Source organism: Cynara cardunculus, unplaced genomic scaffold (assembly GCF_001531365.2).
Source record: "Cynara cardunculus var. scolymus isolate 2C unplaced genomic scaffold, CcrdV1 Un_Scaffold_3186, whole genome shotgun sequence".
Classification (NCBI taxonomy): Eukaryota; Viridiplantae; Streptophyta; class Magnoliopsida; order Asterales; family Asteraceae; genus Cynara; species Cynara cardunculus.
The window spans coordinates 36,845-56,516 of record NW_020201380.1 but is presented as its reverse complement, the minus strand read 5'-3'; the positions used below and the strand labels follow the sequence as shown (position 1 = coordinate 56,516).

At 36.9% G+C, this 19,672-nt stretch overlaps 1 protein-coding gene across 1 annotated transcript in view; it reads right to left on the bottom strand.

Annotated features, from left to right (window-relative positions):
• Positions 1-19,672, bottom strand: part of LOC112503531 (vacuolar protein sorting-associated protein 54, chloroplastic-like) — a 49,333-nt gene that overhangs the window by 4,467 nt on the left and 25,194 nt on the right. The window contains exons 12-15 of the mRNA XM_025107548.1: positions 19,240-19,393; positions 13,880-13,961; positions 11,387-11,466; positions 9,334-9,495 (exon numbers count right to left, since the gene is read on the bottom strand). Coding sequence (XP_024963316.1) covers positions 9,334-9,495; positions 11,387-11,466; positions 13,880-13,961; positions 19,240-19,393 — 478 coding nt within the window. The remainder of the gene's footprint in view (positions 1-9,333; positions 9,496-11,386; positions 11,467-13,879; positions 13,962-19,239; positions 19,394-19,672) is intronic.

Sequence of the window (19,672 nt, the reverse complement as noted above, 5' to 3'; positions counted from 1 at the left end):
TACAATCCTTTGACTACTCCACCTACTCTGCGAACAGATATGTCGATACAACCATGAGGCTTGATACCGTTGTTCCTCACTTCTATTAGATTCAGTTTTACCCTCTTCTAGTGTAAAAGGATGAATGCCCTCGACATCTCTAAGGAAACTAACATGTCTAACAAAATACACATATCATTCTAGAATGTTGAGCTTTTCAAATGATGGTGACTTCGTTAATAGTTCAAGTAGTTACAAAAGACCAGTCAATAAACTAAACTATATCATAATCGACACAACATTTGTTAATAGTTAGCTGTAAGACTATAGTATCTTATTCCCATGCTAGCCGCTTACTCTCCGCAATACACAAATTAACTAGGAAATTATTTTCGTTTTGTCTCAGGCTCTCAGTATTACACTATGCTATGCCTGTTATAATAGTCAAAACCGGAAATCGCAATCACAACTGTCATTTGAAATAGCAGGTATTGCGACAGTAAAAGTGGTGGTATAGTGGTCCAAATAGCGTTCATATAATAATTAGAATTATATATATGTATATATGTGAGTGTGTGATTTGGCAGTCAAAAACCCATCCAGTAGTTATTGAACTTGCATATTAATATGTATTTTTAAGCAGCTAAATACGTACTACTAGCAATTAAAAAGAAATAATCAAAGTCTTGGATGATTTATAAAGTCAAATAAACTAAATTTCAGCTTCAAAATTGACATCATTTCAAAACATTGTTGAGTAACTAAAAAACTCTGAAGTCGTGACATTTGAGAATCTTAACCCAAACCTAAAAGATCTCGAAAAAAGAGCCCGACAATTTGAGCCCAACACTAAATAGCACTATTATTAGCAACAAAAAATTTGAGGTCAAAATGTGGCAGATAGCGCCACTATTAGCGGCACTGCTATATTTCACTGCTATTCTCCTGAGAATTGCGAACCGCTATTGCACTACTACAGCGGCGCGATTAACAGCATGGACACTGATGCAATACAACAAAATTTTGGGGACACACCTTTCGTATACGAGTAAATGTAAAAAAATGGTGTGCCATGGCGGCAAGGCATGTATCCCATGTATTGTGAACCCACATAGCAGCCTTTTAAGGTGATGTGCTGTCGTGGCGTGGCGTGGCGTGGCATGCTGTCGCCAAGGTGTCTTTTAATTTCGTTTTGACCTTGTGATCTTCCTTAAGCTTTTTATATCAATATATTATGTCTTCCTTTTATATGAACTTAAATTGCTCAGTATGATTAAGTAATAGTAGTAACAAATATGTATATATTATATAGAGATGGGTTATTATATAACCCATTATATTTGTACAACCAATACAACTTAATCTCAACCGTCCATTTATTTTGATTAATATGTAATTTCATAAAAGTTTTGATTGTTTCCTAATATAAAGTATTGATCATAATTAATGAACCTTATTCATCTTCCATAAATATTTAAATCATAATAAATGAACTCTCAACATTTCCATAAATATTTCAATTTATTGGGTTGCATTGGTTGTACAAACTCATATTATATATACACATATAGTATATGTTAGAATGTAAATACGATATATATTTACTTAGGCCCATTAAGCCCATGGGGGGTGTTTGGTTTGCAGGATTTGGATTTAAAATCCATTACAATCTTGCGTTTGGTTTGAAGGAATGGTAGGATTTAAAATCCTGGGATTCATTTCAAATCCCGTGAACTATGGATTTGAGAATCCTTTGAAAATACACCGGATTTTGAAATCCATTCCCATGGGATTTCATTCTTGCCCTTCTCGTCCATTGCGCACCGTCTCCGTTGCCACCGCCGTCGCCCTTCGTCTCCGTTGCTCACCGTCGCCGTCGCCCTTCGTCTCCGTCGCCACAGATTATATCGCTCTTCCATTGCTCACCGTCGCCGTCGCCGTCGCCCTTCGTCTCCGTTGCCACCGCCGTCGCCCTTCGTCTCTGTTGCCACCGCCGTCGCCCTTCGTCTCCGTCGCCCACCGTCTCCGTCGCCGTCTCCCACTGTGGTCCTCGCCGATAAACCGCCTTCTCCCATCACTCAACAAGTAAATCCCTTTTCCCCTTTTCCCCTTTTCGATTTCTCTCTAAACTATGAACACAGATTAGGTTAAATCCTTCAATTTTGACAGATTAGGTTGAATATACATGAACACAAATTAGGTTAAAAAAATTATACGAAGTATTAGAAGGTGATCGGAATAAGCCTGTACAGACCTCGAAGATTCTGGACTTCTTGATATGATCGGAATAAGCAAAGGAAAATTGATATGATCGGAATAAGCCTAGTTTCACCCTCCAAATCCTACAAACCAAACAAAGGAATGGATTTCAAATCCAATCCAAATCCTGCAAACCAAACGCATGATGTATTTTAAATCCAAATCCCTCCTGGAATCCAAATCCCTCAAAAACATTCCTGCAAACCAAACGCACCCTTAGGGTTTCTCTTTTGTCTAGGTTTTCTGTCTATATATATCCTTGTATCCTTTTTTTGTAATACACAAGTTAAAAGCAATAATATAATCCCTAATTACATGGTAGCAGAGCTCGGTTTTGTAACAATCACTAGTTTCGCCGATCGAAATTTTTGTTCTTCGATTAGGATTCTTGTTCTTCTAGTTTCAGTTTCTTCCTTGTGTGGGATCGGTTTTGCTGGTTGTTTGTGGGCTTCGGTTTATCCCTGTGATCTGTTCCTCATGGCTGCTGTTTGCTAACTCTCAGATCTGGTCGTGTTTCAAAGACACGGCTAGTAGTGTTTGTTTTTTTAGGGTTTCTTGTGCAACAAGGATTCTTGATCCTAGGCATTTTAGTTTACGATTTGCTGCTGTCTGGATCTGGTTGCTGCCGTTTTTTTTTAATCCAGATCTGGGCGTGTTTTTCTTCCTCATGACTTGCAATCTGTTTGCGTTTGGGTGCTGCTTCCTCGGCTGTTTGGTGCTGCTGTAATTCGGGGCTGTTTTGCTTGATTATTTTGGTCGACAGCAAGCTTTCTGCTGCTGTTTGAGCGACAACAAGTTTTGCTGCTGTTGTTTGCTTGTTGCCCGAGTCCAAGCTGAGGATTCAATTCGTTTGGCGGCTGTTTGCATGGTTCGCTGCAGTTTCCTTGGATTGGAAGTTTTATATTCGTAGGTTTCGTTGGCACCCTGTGAGCGCATCGTTCACTTTCTGGTTTGCTATCCTTCGTCCTAAGTTCTACGTTCTCTCTTCTGGTTTGTGATTTATTGGAAGATGATTGGAAAAGACAAAACATCGGACAGTAAGAGTAGTTTACGTGTATCCGAGATGCTTCCAATAAATATTAAGCTCACCGACAACAAACTTAATGGCTCCAACTACTTTGAGTGGAGCAAAACTATTCGTATCTATCTCCGGAGCATGAGAATGGCTTCTCATCTCACATTGGATCCTCCTAAAGATAACAGTTTTGATTCATGGTTCCAAAGTGATGTTCGTTTGTATGCAAATTATCAATACTATTGAGCCTTCTCTTGCATCTCTGGTTAGCCACTGTGAATATGTGAAAAAACTTATGGATTATCTTTATTTTTTGCATTCTGTACAAAGTAACATCTCTCGAATCTATAGCGTTTGTAAGTCCTTTCATCGTGGAGAACAACAGGACTGATTACTCACTACGTATGTCATGGAGTTCAAGAAAGTGTATGAGGAGCTTAACTCTCTTCTTCCATTAAGTGCTGATGTCAAAGCCATGCAGACTCAGAGGGAACAAGTGGTTGTTATCAGTTTCTTGACTAGTTTGCAACCAGAATTTAACTCTATCAGATCTTAGTTCTTGAATGAATCTGTTATTCCTTGTCTTCAAGAAACATTTGTCCGTGTTCTTAGGAATGAGAATCTTCAGGTTTCTCAAACTTCTAATACATCAGTGGTCTGGTTGGTTGAGGGGAATTTTGTGGTGGCTACCGAGGAGGATTTCATGGGGGTCACCGTGGTGGCTCTAGAGGTGGCCACAGTGGCCAAACAACCGACTCACGGGCTACTATTCTAGATTCTGATAATGTTTGAGTGTTACTATTGCCATGAGTTAGGTCACACCAAGCGCACATGTAAGAAGCTCTTGGCCAAACATCCGAGGAGTTCATCAGCGCACGTTGCCTCTGCCTCAGATAGTACTGTTACCATACCCACAACAGAATATGCTCGACTTTTAGGGACTGAGAATTCCATTGCTCCAACTACTGCATTTGCCGAGACAAATAGGTCATTGATTCAGGTGCTTCAGATCCAATGACAAGTAATCCCACATCTTCTCTGATTTCAATAAACACAAATTCCCATCACATGTCACAATTGCTGACGGGGGTCTACCACACCTGTCCTTGGTTCTGAACCATCGATCTTACCCTGTCTGTTTCGTTATTTTCCGTATCGAGCCTACCTAATTTCTCATTCAATTTATTATCAGTCAGCAAAATTACCCATGCTTTAAATTGTTGTCTCATTCTTTCCTGATTTCTGTGTCTTTCAGGATCTGTCGACGAAGAGAATTATTTGTAGAGGGCAGGAGACTGATGGCCTATACATATTTGAACATCAAGTACCTTATGCATTGACTTGTTCTAGCTCATCGTCTCCACTTGAAGTTCATTGTCGATTAGGTCATCCATCTTTACAGAATCTGAAGAAGTTATGTCCAGAGTTTTCTTATTTACCTTCTTTATAGTGTGAGTCTTGTCAGTTTGCCAAACATTATTTAAGTCCTAGAGTCTATAATAAGCGGGCCTCATCCCCATTTAAGTTTGTCCATTATGATGTTTAGGGACCATTTCCTGTTACTTCAAAACTTGGATTTAAGTATTTTGTTACGTTTGTTGATGATTACTCTCGCACTACTTGGCTTTACTTTATGAAAAAATGATCTGAGGTATTCACACATTTTAGTTCACTCTATGTTGAGATTAAAACGCAGTTTAAAGTCTCCATTCAAACTCTTCGTAGTGATAATGCAAACGAATATTTGTCCCAAACATTTTAGTCATATATAATTCAAAATGGCATTCTTCATGAGTCTTCCTGTGTTGACACACCAGCCGAAAATGGGGTTGTGGAACGAAAGAATTGTCATCTCCTAGAGGTGGCTCAGGCTCTATTATTTCACATGACTATTCCTAAAAACTTCTGGGCTGATGCGGTTGCTACCGCTTGTTTTCTTATCAACCAAATGCCTTCTGTTGTCTTGGATGGTAAAAGTCTTTTCTCAGTTATGTTTCCTACAAAATCATTGTTTCCTGTCGACCTAAAGATCTTTGGTAGTTCCTGCTTTGTCCGGGATACCCGACCTCACATAACTAAGTTGGATCCAAAGTCTCTTAAATGTATCTTTCTTGGTCAGTCTCGACTTCAAAAAGGGTATAAGTGTTTTCCCCATGCTTAATCGATACATTGTATCACAAAACGTTACATTAAATGAGTATATACCCTTCTTTCCTATGTCCACTCCTTGCAACCCAAGAGAGTGATGATTTGTTGGTGTATACCATACCTGTTCCTGAGTTTACTACCCCACCCGACTCGACACAGACCCAAGAGCCTAATAAACCACCAATAGTTCATGTATATAATAGGCGGCAACGACCTACATCAAATCCCGACCCAACACCATCTTCATCATCGTCTGCAGATCCGCCTAATGATGATCCTCTTGATTCGAGTGATCCACCACCTTCCAATACACAGGTTCCTGATCTTGATGTTCCCATTGCTCTTCAGAAAGGTAAGCGCTCATGTACTTACCTTATTTCTTCTGTTGTTTCCTATGATTAATTATCTTCAAGTTTTCGTTGTTTCCTATGAAAAACTTTCTTCACATTTTCGTTCTTTGATCTCTACACTTGATTCTTTATTTGTTCCTAAAACGGTTGGTGAAGCTTTGGCCCATCCTCGATGGTGGGATGCTATGATTGATGAGATGAATGCTCTCGATCATAATGATACATGGGATTTGGTAGAGTTACCTGGACGCAAAAAGGCAATTGGCTGTAAATGGGTATTCACTGTGAAAGTTAATCCAGATGGATCCATGGCTCGTCTGAAAGCCAAATTGGTAGCCAAAGGATATGCTCAGACTTAAGGGGTTGACTATCACGAGACATTTTCTCCTGTGGCTAAGGTACCCTCCATCCACTTATTTGTTTCATTAGCCGCTACTTACGACTAGGTACTACACCAACTGGATGTGAAAAATGCCTTCTTGTATGGTGATTTACATGAGGAAGTCTATATGGAGCAACCACCTTGGGTTTGTTGCTCAAGGGGAGTCTAGTAGAGTATGTAAACTGCGTAAATCATTGTATGGTTTAAAGCAATCCCCTTGTGCTTGGTTTGGACAGTTTAATGTCGTAGTGACTGAGTTCGACTTACGAATGAGCTCTTGTGATCATTTTGTGTTATTTACTTCGTCATCTTCCAGATGTATTCTACTAGTGGTATATGTTGATGACATTGTGATTACTAGGAGTGATGAGACTAGGATCAAGAAGCTAGAAGGTTTCCTTGCGTCTCAGTTCAAACAAAGGACCTAATTCCTTCAAAATACTTCTTGGGAATTGAAGTATCTCGTACTCAAAAAGGGATATGTTTGTCTCAACAGAAATATTGTTTAGATATATTGAATTGACCCTGGAATGATTGAAACAAAACCTTGTGAGGCCCCAATGATTCTAAATATGAAATTGAAAGCGGACGATGGAAATCTACTTGAGGATCAAGAAAAGTACAGAAGAATTGTTAGAAAGCTAAACTACCTGACGATTACACATCCTGACATCACGTTTCAAGTGAGTGTAGTAAGTCGGTTTATGTCATCTCCGAGAACTCCACATTGGGACATTGTTAGGTATATACTGACGTACCTAAAGGGTGCTCCTGTCTTGGTATCCTTTATCAAAATCACGGTCATCATGTCATAGAAGGGTTCACATATGCCGACTATGATGGGGATCCTACTACTAGGCAGTCTACGACAGCATATTGTGTGTTAGTCGGAGGGAATCTAGTTTCGTGGATAAGCAAGAAACAGAATGTTGTTTCCCGGTCAAGTGTTGAACCTGAATACAGGGCTATGGCCCAAACCACTTACGAGCTGATGTGGTTGGGTAATTTGCTAAGTGAAATTGGGTTTGCTCAATCTAAACCAATGAACCTATATTGTGATAATGAGGTGGCTATCCACATTTCAGACAATCCCGTGTTTCATGAAAGAACAAAACACATCGAGGTTGACTGCCATTTCACTTATGAAAAGCTAGAAGATGGAATCATCTCAACTCCCTTTGCTCGAACAGGAAGACAACTTGTTGATGTCTTTACCAAAGCATTACCTGGTTCGCGAATATCTTTTATTTGTAACAAGCTGGGCATGATTAACATCTATGTTCCAACTCGAGGGGGAGTGTTATAATGTAAATACGATATGTATTTACTTCGGCCCATTAATCCCATGGGCCCTTAGGGTTTCTCTTTTGTCTAGGTTTTCTGTCTATATATATATATATATATATATATATATATATATATCCTTGTATCCTTTCTTTGTAATACAAAAGTTGAAAGCAATAATATAATCCCTAATTACATTATACACACACATTTGTCTCCATAAGCCACACCTTGAAAAATATCATGGCTCCTAATCTTCAGGTTTTACTTTGCAGTTACACCACGCCTCATGCCCATTTTCGACATTGATACAAATCAAAACATAATTTCAATATGAATCAAACTAGGATGTCTAAGAAAGTGGTTCATGAATTTGTATTGCATTTTGTACCAAGTGATCTATATGACACAAAGCTAAGAAACAAGTTGTCAACATTGTCCGAAAAATAAGCTATGATAGATAGCATTTGAGCATGTCTGGGGCAAATCATTCGAAACATGAGTTGGGAGGTATACATGTGATATGATTGATATGTACAATGATAACCATGAAACTAGGCACATCTCCACAAACCACATATTTTATGTGTACCACATAAACTGTCCTTTGGTGATATATTAAATATTTTTCATGCACCTCCTATTAGAAATCGGGTAACCAATCTATACTATATTATAAAATATTTGACAAAAACTCTTAAAAACATTTTTTTATGCATAAAGTACTGTTTATTGATGCATATTACTTAAAATTCAAGATTACAAGTAGAATGTGCATTAGTACATCTTATTAAAGCTCTATGTTTGAATTCTTGTAACTAACTGCAGATAAACATAATAAAATACATGATAAATATCATTTTAAATAATAAAAAATCTAAAATATAATTAAGATAATCATTGAGTTCTAACATAAATATATTATAAAGCATTTGACAAAAACTCTTAGAAACAATTTTTTATTCATAAAGTATTGTTTATTGATGCATACTACTTAAAATTCAAGATTACAAGTAGAATATGCATGAATACATCTTATTAAAGCTCTATGTTTGAATTCTTGTAACTAAATGTAGATAAACATAATAAAATACATGATAAACATCATTTTAAATAAAAAATCTAAAATATAATTAAGATAATCGAGTCTAACAGAATACCTAATTATTATCTTAAAAAACATTATTTTATTAAACCAAAAATAATTTATTTTGTTTTTAAACTTCAATTAAAGTATAATAAAAAATTGAATTAAAGAAATTACACAAAAACGATAACTTTTAAGTAGTTAATTTAATACAAATATCGCTTATTTTTTTCAAAATTTTATATCTTCAAATTTATATTTCATTTCAAAAATAAAGACATTTTCTTTTTTTCAAAACCACATAAAATTGCATTATAACATCGATAGATCCAAAATATAAAACAAAACATCAAAATCAAGATGTATCTCGTTGAATTGCGCGAGCACCCTTCTAGTATTTCAATAAAAACCCCTTTGGAAGACTCAACTGGATCTAGGATGAAGCACGTTGGAAATGTTTGACAAACATGCTCCAACCATAGGTGTATTAGCTTTTTTTTTGTTGGTAAGATATTGATTGCCCTTCAACAGCGTAAAAGTAACATTTGTGGTTGAATCCTTCCATCAATTAACTTATAGATCACTTGATTGGGAAACTATAACCATCCAATAACAAAAAAATGTATTCTAATGTGCACATACCATAATTTTTAAAAACAATTACATAAGTATTAGGTATATGGGTTTATGGTTGACATTGTCATATCAGTTGTTAGGGTATTTTCAGCAAGTTGCATATGTCATACTCTACTCTACATATTTTGATTGGTGGTTATGAAATTCAGTGATATAATTGAAGTGATCCAAAGGGAAGGGGAAAAAAAGATACCTTCGTGAGTGATCGAGCAAACTGACTGGGTTGTGTATCGGTCTCATCTACGCGGCTCCATGTTTCAATAATTTGTGGCAGCCCACGAAGATGAACTAATAACCTTTCCCTCATTATTTGCACCAGCTTTGTATGTATCTCATCACGATGCACTTTATAATCCTATATTCATTTGAGAAGATATAGCAACGATAAATAGCCCATGATCATCCAACAAACAAGTGCATATGTAGAAGTCTAGAGATATACGTGTCTGTATGTGTTGAATGCATGCATGCTTGAGAGAAGAGAGAGAGAGAGAGAGAGAGAGAGAGAGAGAGAGAGAGAGAGATAATTGAAGCTTCAACTAATAACAGATAACTTCCTCTAGTTCTTTTACCTATTTTTATTCTTCCTTTTGCTGCTTGATTGTTATTATTCGAGCACCAAAATCAATTACGCAGAACCAACTATGACATGTCCCAGACTTCTTCAGAAATAGCAAATATAAAGTCAATTTTTACAATGTTATACCAATCAGAACACCATTTTAGGGATTATGTAGTAGCCTCATATGTGAAATTTCCAATTCCCGTAACATGCATAATACCCGAGACATCCATGTAAATCAATATTATGATTCAAACTTGTAAAAATAGGGTTATATATATAGCATTGCATATTTTAGTCAGATACAGAATGTGTACTTAGAAAGGTCAGCTGTCATCAGCCCTCTCTTGTAGTATATATGCATCATCCTTTGCCTTTAAGGAGACACACAATAATGAGAAATAGCTTAAGATTAACATGGTACCAAAGCAATTGTTTTCTTGATGTACACATCAACTACTAAAACCCTATTCATCTCAAACGCCGTCTATAACCCTAGCAGTCCTGTCAATAGCAACTACAAATCCTAGAAAATGCCCCCTTAAGTCGAAACCCTAGCAGCTACCACCACTGCCAACCATAGTCTCAATTTGGATTTACTCGTTGATCCTGACTCACTAAAACATCACGCCTCTAGTTCGTGTGATTTGTCAAACCCTGATTCTGGTTTCTGGGTGCCGTCCTGACTTAAACCCTCGGTGACCGGCACCGTTGTTCTGATTTTCTTGTGCCCAGGTTCAAAATCCTAGCCACCACCAGGGTAATGTGATTGACGATTTCGGTAGAGGAATATGATCTTTGTGGTGCATTAGGTAACATCCAAGCACATGCAGATTATCACCATGCACAAGTAGTTCACCTAAGAACTTTGTTGAAAAGGTTAAGAGGATTTCTCTGCTCCTTTGGCCAAAGCCAGCAATATCCAAAATGAACTTTGGAAGTTAACTATATCAAGCACAATACTTTTCTGTTTGTGGAGATAGTCTTGTTTTATATCGAGCAAAGACAAAGTAGATTTTGGAGATCATATTATAGTATTTAGGTAAGTATATTTACTATATTTGGACATCTACTAATATTATTGAAGCACTAAAGAAAGTTCGGTATCTTGGGAGAAAAACTATTATCAGGTATTTAGTCGTCTTTCTACTTTGTAGTTATAGTTGCAGTAGTTTCGACTACAAGAATATTGTGATTTAATACAGATTGAGACAATCTTCCATCAAATAATACAGTGATTTTGAGTGTGTGTGAAACTTGGCTAGCATTGTACATTCCCTGCAAGGTAGCTCTCTATTCTTTTCCTTTCACCATGCCTTGCTCTTCTCGTCCACTTTCCTATGTTTTCTATGATGCCCTGCATCATTTCTTACTCAACAAAAATATTATATGTTCTAATCCTATTGAGAACAGGCAAGCTAGAAGACAAATTAATGCCATGTCATGTGGAATATGATCAAATTTGAAGTAATATCTAAACTGTTCAAAAGTGGTAAAACGAAATCACCAGGCATATAGTATACATGGCACTGGATAGGCATTTCAAAGGAAAAATGAGAACCCAAATATGGTTGCTCGCGAGAAGAAACTCACGAATAGCCAAGAATCAGACAAAAAGATGTAATTGTTGACATGGGATCAGGATCAAGATAATGAGAAAAAAATAGGTTTCCTTAAACACTACCTGTGATACTCGGTCAATTTCTGATAACAGCAAGCCTTTTCGAGTCTCAGGTACTTTCAGGAAAAGAATCCTCCTAATTTCTTAGATACATACAGAAGAATAAGTTAAAATAAATTTTCAGATGGTATACTCACAGCAATTAATAATTTTTGCAGCTCTAAAAGTTCTAGAAATATGCACCTAACAGTTATCAAGTATCATTGTTAAATATAAACGTGAATCCAATTTCATTGATGCAGTACGATCAACTAGAGATCAAACAAACTTAACATATGTATTTGGGGATATCAAACTACAACTTATTCTCTAGCAATCCGAAAGACCTTTTACATGCTACAATTTTACCACATTCACTGACATTACATGGGCAATTTCACAAACCAAAAAGTTTACCAAACAATTGACAGGGTAACTAGATTTAAGATTTCAGGGGAAACAATATTAGCAGGAGGTCCCAGGTTCAAATCCAAGGAGGAATAAAAATCCTCTTGTGGCCACGGAGGTTCAAATGCGATGACTCCGGGCTATCTGCAAAGCAGGTGGTCGCCCTGGGATTAGTCGGCTCGCATAGCGGGTTGGATATCCAGGTTAATCAAAAAAAATATTAGCAGCCTAATAGAGAATGAAGAGTATAGTTATTCATATTAATGTGATGTGAAAGTAACTTCCTCAAAGTTGCAAGCATTAATTGACACCAAAACTCAAATTAATACATAATGAACATATGAGTACGTGTGATAACTTGATCCTGGTTATCACCCAAGGTAAATAATATGTGATTATTTGATTAAATGATTACGTAATAGCATGATAAATTATTACGTTTGATCATGCTAAGATGTGAAAATGTGCATAATATGAAATGCATATGTTATATATTTATATGTATGCATGGTATATATATATATATATATACACACACATAGTATATGTGATATGCATGCATGTATGTGCATGTGTGCATAAGTGTATATATGGTAGTGTAAATGCATGCATAAGAGAAGGGCTGTTAACCGCCTTTCCTATTTTGGAAATGTATAATTGCCTTTTTGAAAAAGTTGTGCGATTTAAAGAAGAGAGGTTGACCAGATTGTTTCTTGTCTGGAGATTTAAGTTGATCTCAAGTATCTGATTTCAAAAGCTTGTTAAGGTGAGTAATTTCTAAACTCTTTTGCATAAAATTATTACTGGTTTTATATGAATCTTGTTTATTGTTGGAATGAAATCAATGAATTTTACTTAAGGGTTTTATCCGGACAAAGCTTGGCCGGATTGTTTTAAATCGGTCAAAGGGTGGACGATGTATTGTCCGGATTGTTTTAAATCGGTTAAGTTGTGAGCAGGGTATTGTCTGGACTTGATATCCGGACAAAGATGTTGATATTGATTCTAAGTGATAAATCGATCAAGCTTTATGCGGTGTGTTGTCCGGACTTGTTATCCGGACAAAGTTGGAATTTATTTTAAGTGTTAACCGGACAAAGCTTATGCGATGTGTTATCCGGATTGTTGACCGGAGATGAAATCCGGCTAAGTTAGGTTGACCGGATTTGAATTGTGCCTTGTGAAATTGTTATTTTATCATAAAATGAAGATTTGATATAAATGATTTTGGATTAATAAATAATAATTCCATTGGCTGCGGTCTGTTTGGAATTGTTTTATGAAAAATTTTGATGAGGAAATAAGGGTGGCATATCAAGGAGAGGTGTACCATGGGATAAGGGTGGCATATCAAGGAGAGATGTACATATCGTTTTGTGATTTTATCTATGTATTGCAGGAGGTGCGGACGGTAAGGGAAAGGGGAAAATTTAATATTTTCCTATATACATTTCTGCTTGAAGATCTGTTTTGATGTATAGTTTTGATTGATTAGTACAAGTGATGTATTAAAATTTTTGGACCTTGTATTTGGTCATATTAGATTCTTGTTCTAAGGGACCTGAATGGAATGATATCATGTATTTATTTTGTATGAAATATGTGTTACATGCAATGTGTGGGTTGGGGCGTTACAGTATGCAATTAGGAAGTTGTATTCTGGACATGAGAGATAACACAAATGGCACATCAACAACTGCTCTTAAAGCAAAAGGCAAAGTAGAGCATAGAGAATACAATAAGCCATTGGCAAACATAACAATGAATCAGCATACAATAAGTTGCACAACAAGTACCTTAGTTCAGAAATTAGAAGATGGCAAGCATTCAAAACTACTTCTGCATACATTATTTCAATGCCATGGATGGCACTCAATTCTTGATGAAACGTTGCACCATTGTAGTAAGTGGCATTGAAGTATAAGCGTAAAATAGTGTCTAATAGGTTTGACTAATCAAGCACATAAATGCAGTAGCTTGTACATAGAGTCAAAGTATACTTTATATTATATGCTATAGAATAGAATTAGCCATATTAGATAAAGACTACACTCATGACATGATGCAGCACAATTAGTTGAAAGAGTACTAAAAGCTAACAGCACCTACCAGGGATAAGAGCATGCACGAAACTGACAACCTGACTTGCCAATGCCAAGTGTTTGGATGTAATAGACTTCAAACCAGAGACCTGCAGTGCCAATTAAACAGGATCAAAACCAAGACTAACAACAAATAATGTGCCTTCAAATAAGAGCTTAAGAGGAATACCCTTGACATGAATAAGGGGCAGTTCGATTGTTTCCCCATTAAGCACCGTGTGGACTAAACTGTCTGTGTGAACTAAGACGTGAATCTGACCTAAGGGCTAAGATCATTGTGTTTGTTATCTGAGCTGAATAAACGTTTTGAATGACAAAGAGGACTACTTTACCCCTCTGACGAGGTGGCTAACCCTTAGGCCAATAAAAAGATACTGTACCCATCAACTATCCACCAAAACCAAATTCTAATGATAAACAACACAAATCCTCATGATAAACAATATTGTATCCATCAACTATCCATCAAAACTGATTCTAAAGAAAATATGATCAATGAACTTGGATTCAACTGTTCCACAACAAAATATCATCAATTTCAGATCATCTACTGACCCACAAATCATCTCCTCAATCTTAAACATTTTAGTGCCCTTGGTAATTATTAAACAATGAATTGAACCCAACATCAAGCTCAACCAACTGCAAAAGGTTTCCCCCCAGTTGTACATGTGTTGTACAAGCACTGAAGAAGACAATTGTTGGAAAGATTGAAGTACCACAAACATGAAAATGAACCAAACCCAGGTGGAAAAAAGAGATTTGAAAGTACATGAAGAATCGTGAGATCAACGAGACCTGGAAAATAAAGAGTGTGTGGAGCCTGTCAACATATTAAGTGGCATGGCAATAATGAAGAAGCTTGCTTCAAAGAATCACAAAAGACCCCAGTAAGAGAATTATTCAAAAGAAGTAAACTATGAAGTTGAATCAAAGAGACAATCCATGGAGGAATTGGACCTACAACTGAGTAAAATGTAATAAAAGAATTAAACGAAATTTGTAACATCCGGAATTTTGGTAAGTGAAATTCTAAGACTTTATTTCTATCTTTCTATCTTTAAAATAGTTGGAGAAATGCCTTGAAATTAAAGCCTTTGTGTTCCATAAGTTAGGCAAGGAAGGGAGCCAAATAGGAGAAAATGGTGTTAAACTCTCGGTACAAGTCGGTCTACAGTGCCCAACGATAGTGACATAAGGGCAAAGGTGCTGTCAGGATCGCCAGAAGAAGGAGAAATCTCGATACAGTCAGGGCGATAGTGCCCGCTATAGTGACAGGATAGCCGGGAATGCCCCAGCACCATTAAAACCCGATTTTCAACTTTATTTTTCATATATCTCAAACCTACCTCTCTCCATTAAAGACGATTGGAAACCCTCCTAGGTCAAAATCAATCCCCTTCAGAGCATTTATTTCCTTATAAGATTAAATACTTCAAGCTAGGATCAAGATCCAAGTTCATCACTTCCATTCCTAAAGGTTTTCTTGGTTTTCTAGGTTTTCTCTAAAAACCTAGCAAATGAGTTTTAAATATTTTGTAAAACTAGATACATGCCTAAATGTGTTCTTAATGCCATTACAAGCTTTAATTTCAAGTATTGCACAACTTTTTGATGATTGATCTTATACTCATATTTGGTGAAGTTTTATACATTTTTGGGCAAATCTTCATATTGAGCTCATATTAATGGATCCTTGTGTGCTAGATGCCTATTAGTAGAGTTTATATGGTTTTTGGTTCATCATTTTGGTTTTGTTATGAAAAATCATAATTGTTGGGATTTTGACCTAAAGTTGGGATTTTGTCTATAAATGCTAGTCTTATGAGCTTGGACGATTCCATAATGGTACTTGGTAACTTACCGGGCTTAATGGATGAAAGAGTATCTAAATGTGGATGAATTGGTTATTTCATTAAGTTATATGTTTGGATGAAGCTTTCCAAGTAGTCATTAGGAGGGTTGAGTCTTGAGGTGTTACCCTAGTGGTAGACACTAAGATCTCCGCCGCTTGAGGTGTTACTTTTGAGGTAGACACTAAGTGTGCCGAGCCTTGAGGTGGAATTAGCGAGAATAGACACCAAGGACGATTGACTCTTAAGGTGAAACTTGTTAAGTAGTTGTTAGGACTCTTGGACGGTAACTCATGAAGTGTTAGGCGACAACATTGTTCAAGTGACATACTTTTGTGTTCCCGTCACTCTCAATGAATAGGGGTCTTCCCGTTGATACCACCTAAATGTTGTATTTGGTTTACAAATGGTTTTAACATATTATATTGCAATTGTATACTTCATGTTCATGCTCACTAGGCGTTTTGGCTTAATACTTGTTTGGTGTCGGCATGTATCTCAGGTTCTGTAGAGAGCATGGGAGCATTTTGTCATTTATTGAAGTATTTTGGTGGCTTAGATGACACCCAAATGTAATCTTATTTCTTTAAGGAATTAGATTAGGAGGTTGTTATCCTCAAACCCATTTGTTACAATTGTAATTAACTAGCGTGTTTATGTTCCCATTTTTGGGATGGCTCGTATTTTGATATTTCAATACCACATTTCCGGTTTATTTGGAAATTTTTGTTGTCCCATTTCTAGGGTGTTACAGAAATGAATTCAATAAAATTCACCAAAGAATCAATAGCAAACCTATGGTTACCACTTCAAACCTAGGGAGGAGGAGAGTAGCAGGGAAAGGAGGGAGGAGGCGAGCAGCGAGGAGGGAACTCAGAATAACGACAGCAAGAACAGCCACAGCAAAAGCAGGATCAATCTGGATGGTAGAGAGGAATTTTAGAAGGTTTTTAATTTTTTAGGTATTTTATTTTTAAAGGCATGTGGAAGTGAGATAGCATATGACTAAATGGGGACAATACACTTACGAGGGCTTATCCAACATAGCCACTTGATGTAAAATGTCCTCGATTTGTAAAGGGGCTAGACTACATTTACAAGGAGTAGAGATGTTGGAAAAATTATAGCCCATCAACTCGGAAATGCGGATATAATTTTTGGGATTCAACAGTTGACTACTCTCGATTCGACGTTGTATACAAATTGGCACATCCAAGTGATGAGGTTTTAGAAAGGCAACGGTGGCTGACAAAATTATTGGGGTACAATTTTAACATTAAGTGAAGAGCGGGCAAGAGTAATGTAACGATAGGCACGTTATCCTGTAGGGATGTAGAGTGTGCGACGATGGGAGGTCTGCAATGAAGACAATGGGACCAGTTAAGTCAGCAAGTAGATGGCGATGTGTATTTGACGCAGCACGGAAACGATTCAATCACATTAACGTGTTTTTGAAGAAAACACCTTGGAATCCACCAATGTTAATAAAATTGTAAATCTATGTATCTACCAAAAACAAAGACATTGACGCCTATTTCTAGATTAGGGACCTACCAAACTTATTTAAGAATCCTAAAAGGATTACTCTAAACTATGGACTTATCCTTATTTAAAAAGGAAACTAATTTAAATTAAATTGCAAACAGAAAACTTTAATTTAAAAAACTGAAAAAAAAGGAAACTTTGGCTTGAGTTCATGATTATCTTATCCTCTCGATCCTTTCTTCAAACTCTAAAGTTGCTTGTTCAACATCAATATTTGAGGTGGATCAAAAGGGAATTCAATCTCAAGGGGTGGAGCATAAAAGGTTTACAATGCAAAAAGGATTCTATGGTATATGGATCTATTTGTCATTCCGAAGTCATCAAAACCAATTCCATTAATTTCGGAAGAATTACATTATTCCTCCATGGGTGGTCATTCTAGAGAACAACATGTGTATCAAGTCTTGACGTATGGCATTGAAGATTTATTGGATATGCATATGAAGAGCGATATACGGGAGATGGTACACCAATGTGAGGTATGTCAACGGCACAAGTCTTTGTCGGGATCATCAGCAGGGTGGTTGCAAACTTGCAGCCAGTATCTTTACCTTGGATTTTATTGAAGGTTTACTGAATTCGGAAAAAATGAACACCAATTTAAAGTTGGTCGATCATTTAAACAAGCATGCCCATTTCATAGTGGTAAACAGACATTCTGAATAATATTTGAGAAGTTTGGTTTCAGATTATCCGCGGCATTGAAAGAAGAGTTTATCTTGCGCGAAATACCAATACAACACAACTTATAATGGTTTGATACGCTATAACCCGTTTAAAGCTTTAAATAGAAGGGATCAACCACCCTTCGTGCGTTTCAAGAAGGGCTCACTGATTGTTCCTTCAGTTGAAGAATCATTAAAGAAACGAGATGATGTCGTTAATTCTTTAAGGATGCATCTTTTACAAGCTCAACATAAGATAAAGCAACAAATTAAATAAGCATAGAAAGGATATCCATTTAATGTTGGAGATTCAGTGTTCCTTATGCTAAGGAACTATTGTCAACATTCCTTGGTATCTCAAATCATTAAGAAGTTGGTATGAAGATTTTATGGGCCGTATCAGATCATTAACAAAATTAGAAACAGAGACCTATCATGTATTCCGTGTATCTCCTTTGAGACAAGCTATTGGTGAGTGTTTCTTCCCCTGTATTGCCTGTGCAATTGGTTGAAGAATTGGTGTTTTTAGTAGAACCGAAAAAGATGGTGCATTGTCGACCTCATTCGAGTGGAAGGGCTGGTGAATTAGACGTGTTGACCAATGTAAGGGTTTACCGCTGTTAGAAGCTTAGTGGGAAGACTACTAATTATTGAAGTATCGTTTTCCTTCTCTTCACCTTGAGGACAAGGTGAATGTTAGACGAAGGGTGCTGTTAGACCAGAAGTCAAGTATCCATATTATAAAAGAAGGAAGACATAGTTGCAAGGGCAATAGTGTAATACATACAGGGGCATTTATGTAATTTCCTGTCAAGTCTGTTTGGTAAGTTATGGGAGGTTGGGATTAGTTATGTCAATGTAATGTGAGTAGTAATAGAAGGCTGGGATTAGTTGTGTTGGTGTAATTGAAAACATAAACAGGAGGTCAGGGGAGTGGGGAGAGGCAGACAATAATCACGAAGTCAATCAAGAGAATCCAGAGTCTCGAAGAGCTGGTCAGTTGTATTCAACCAGTTGTGTACTTATGAATTTCCTTGAGTTGAATAAAACAATTGTTCTGCATCAAAGTTATAGGGTGGGGTGTTAACATTCTTCATTTGTTACTTCGTACATACCGCAACAGTTAAAGAGCGGGAGTTGTTGTAAGAATTCACATCTGAATATCAAAGTTCAGTCCAACAAGCATAAGTTGGCTTTTGCAAGTGGTGGTATTAAAGAATTTTACATGGCAACAGCTTAGTATATCTATTTAACATTATGCCGCTGTTAAAAAATTGACTACAGGCCTGTACAAATGTAGTTACCTGCATGGCACCAGCACCAAGAACAAGCTGACAAGCCCTTGTGTTGAAAAATTTCAACATTTCAAGAACACGGTGAATAACCTCGGAGGAAAGTGCTGGCAAAACAGTATGCATATCAATGTACTCTGACAACATCTTCAGCAAGATTAAGCCACTGACAAACAACAAGATCTGAATTACTTCTACAGTATTTGGCAAATACACTGAATTTCAAATAAATGGCAAGTGGCGACCATGGTGCAAATAATCACTATCTAAATATCCATCAACTTGTGAAAGACATTAGTAGATGCATGGTGACCTTGGTTTTAAAAAGCGCGATGCGATCCGATGCGTTAAGGGTCCCGGAAGCCGATGCGTGATGCGTGATGCTGATGCGCTCGCATCACGCACGTGATGCGCCCGGTATTCAAAAAATATTTATAAATTAATT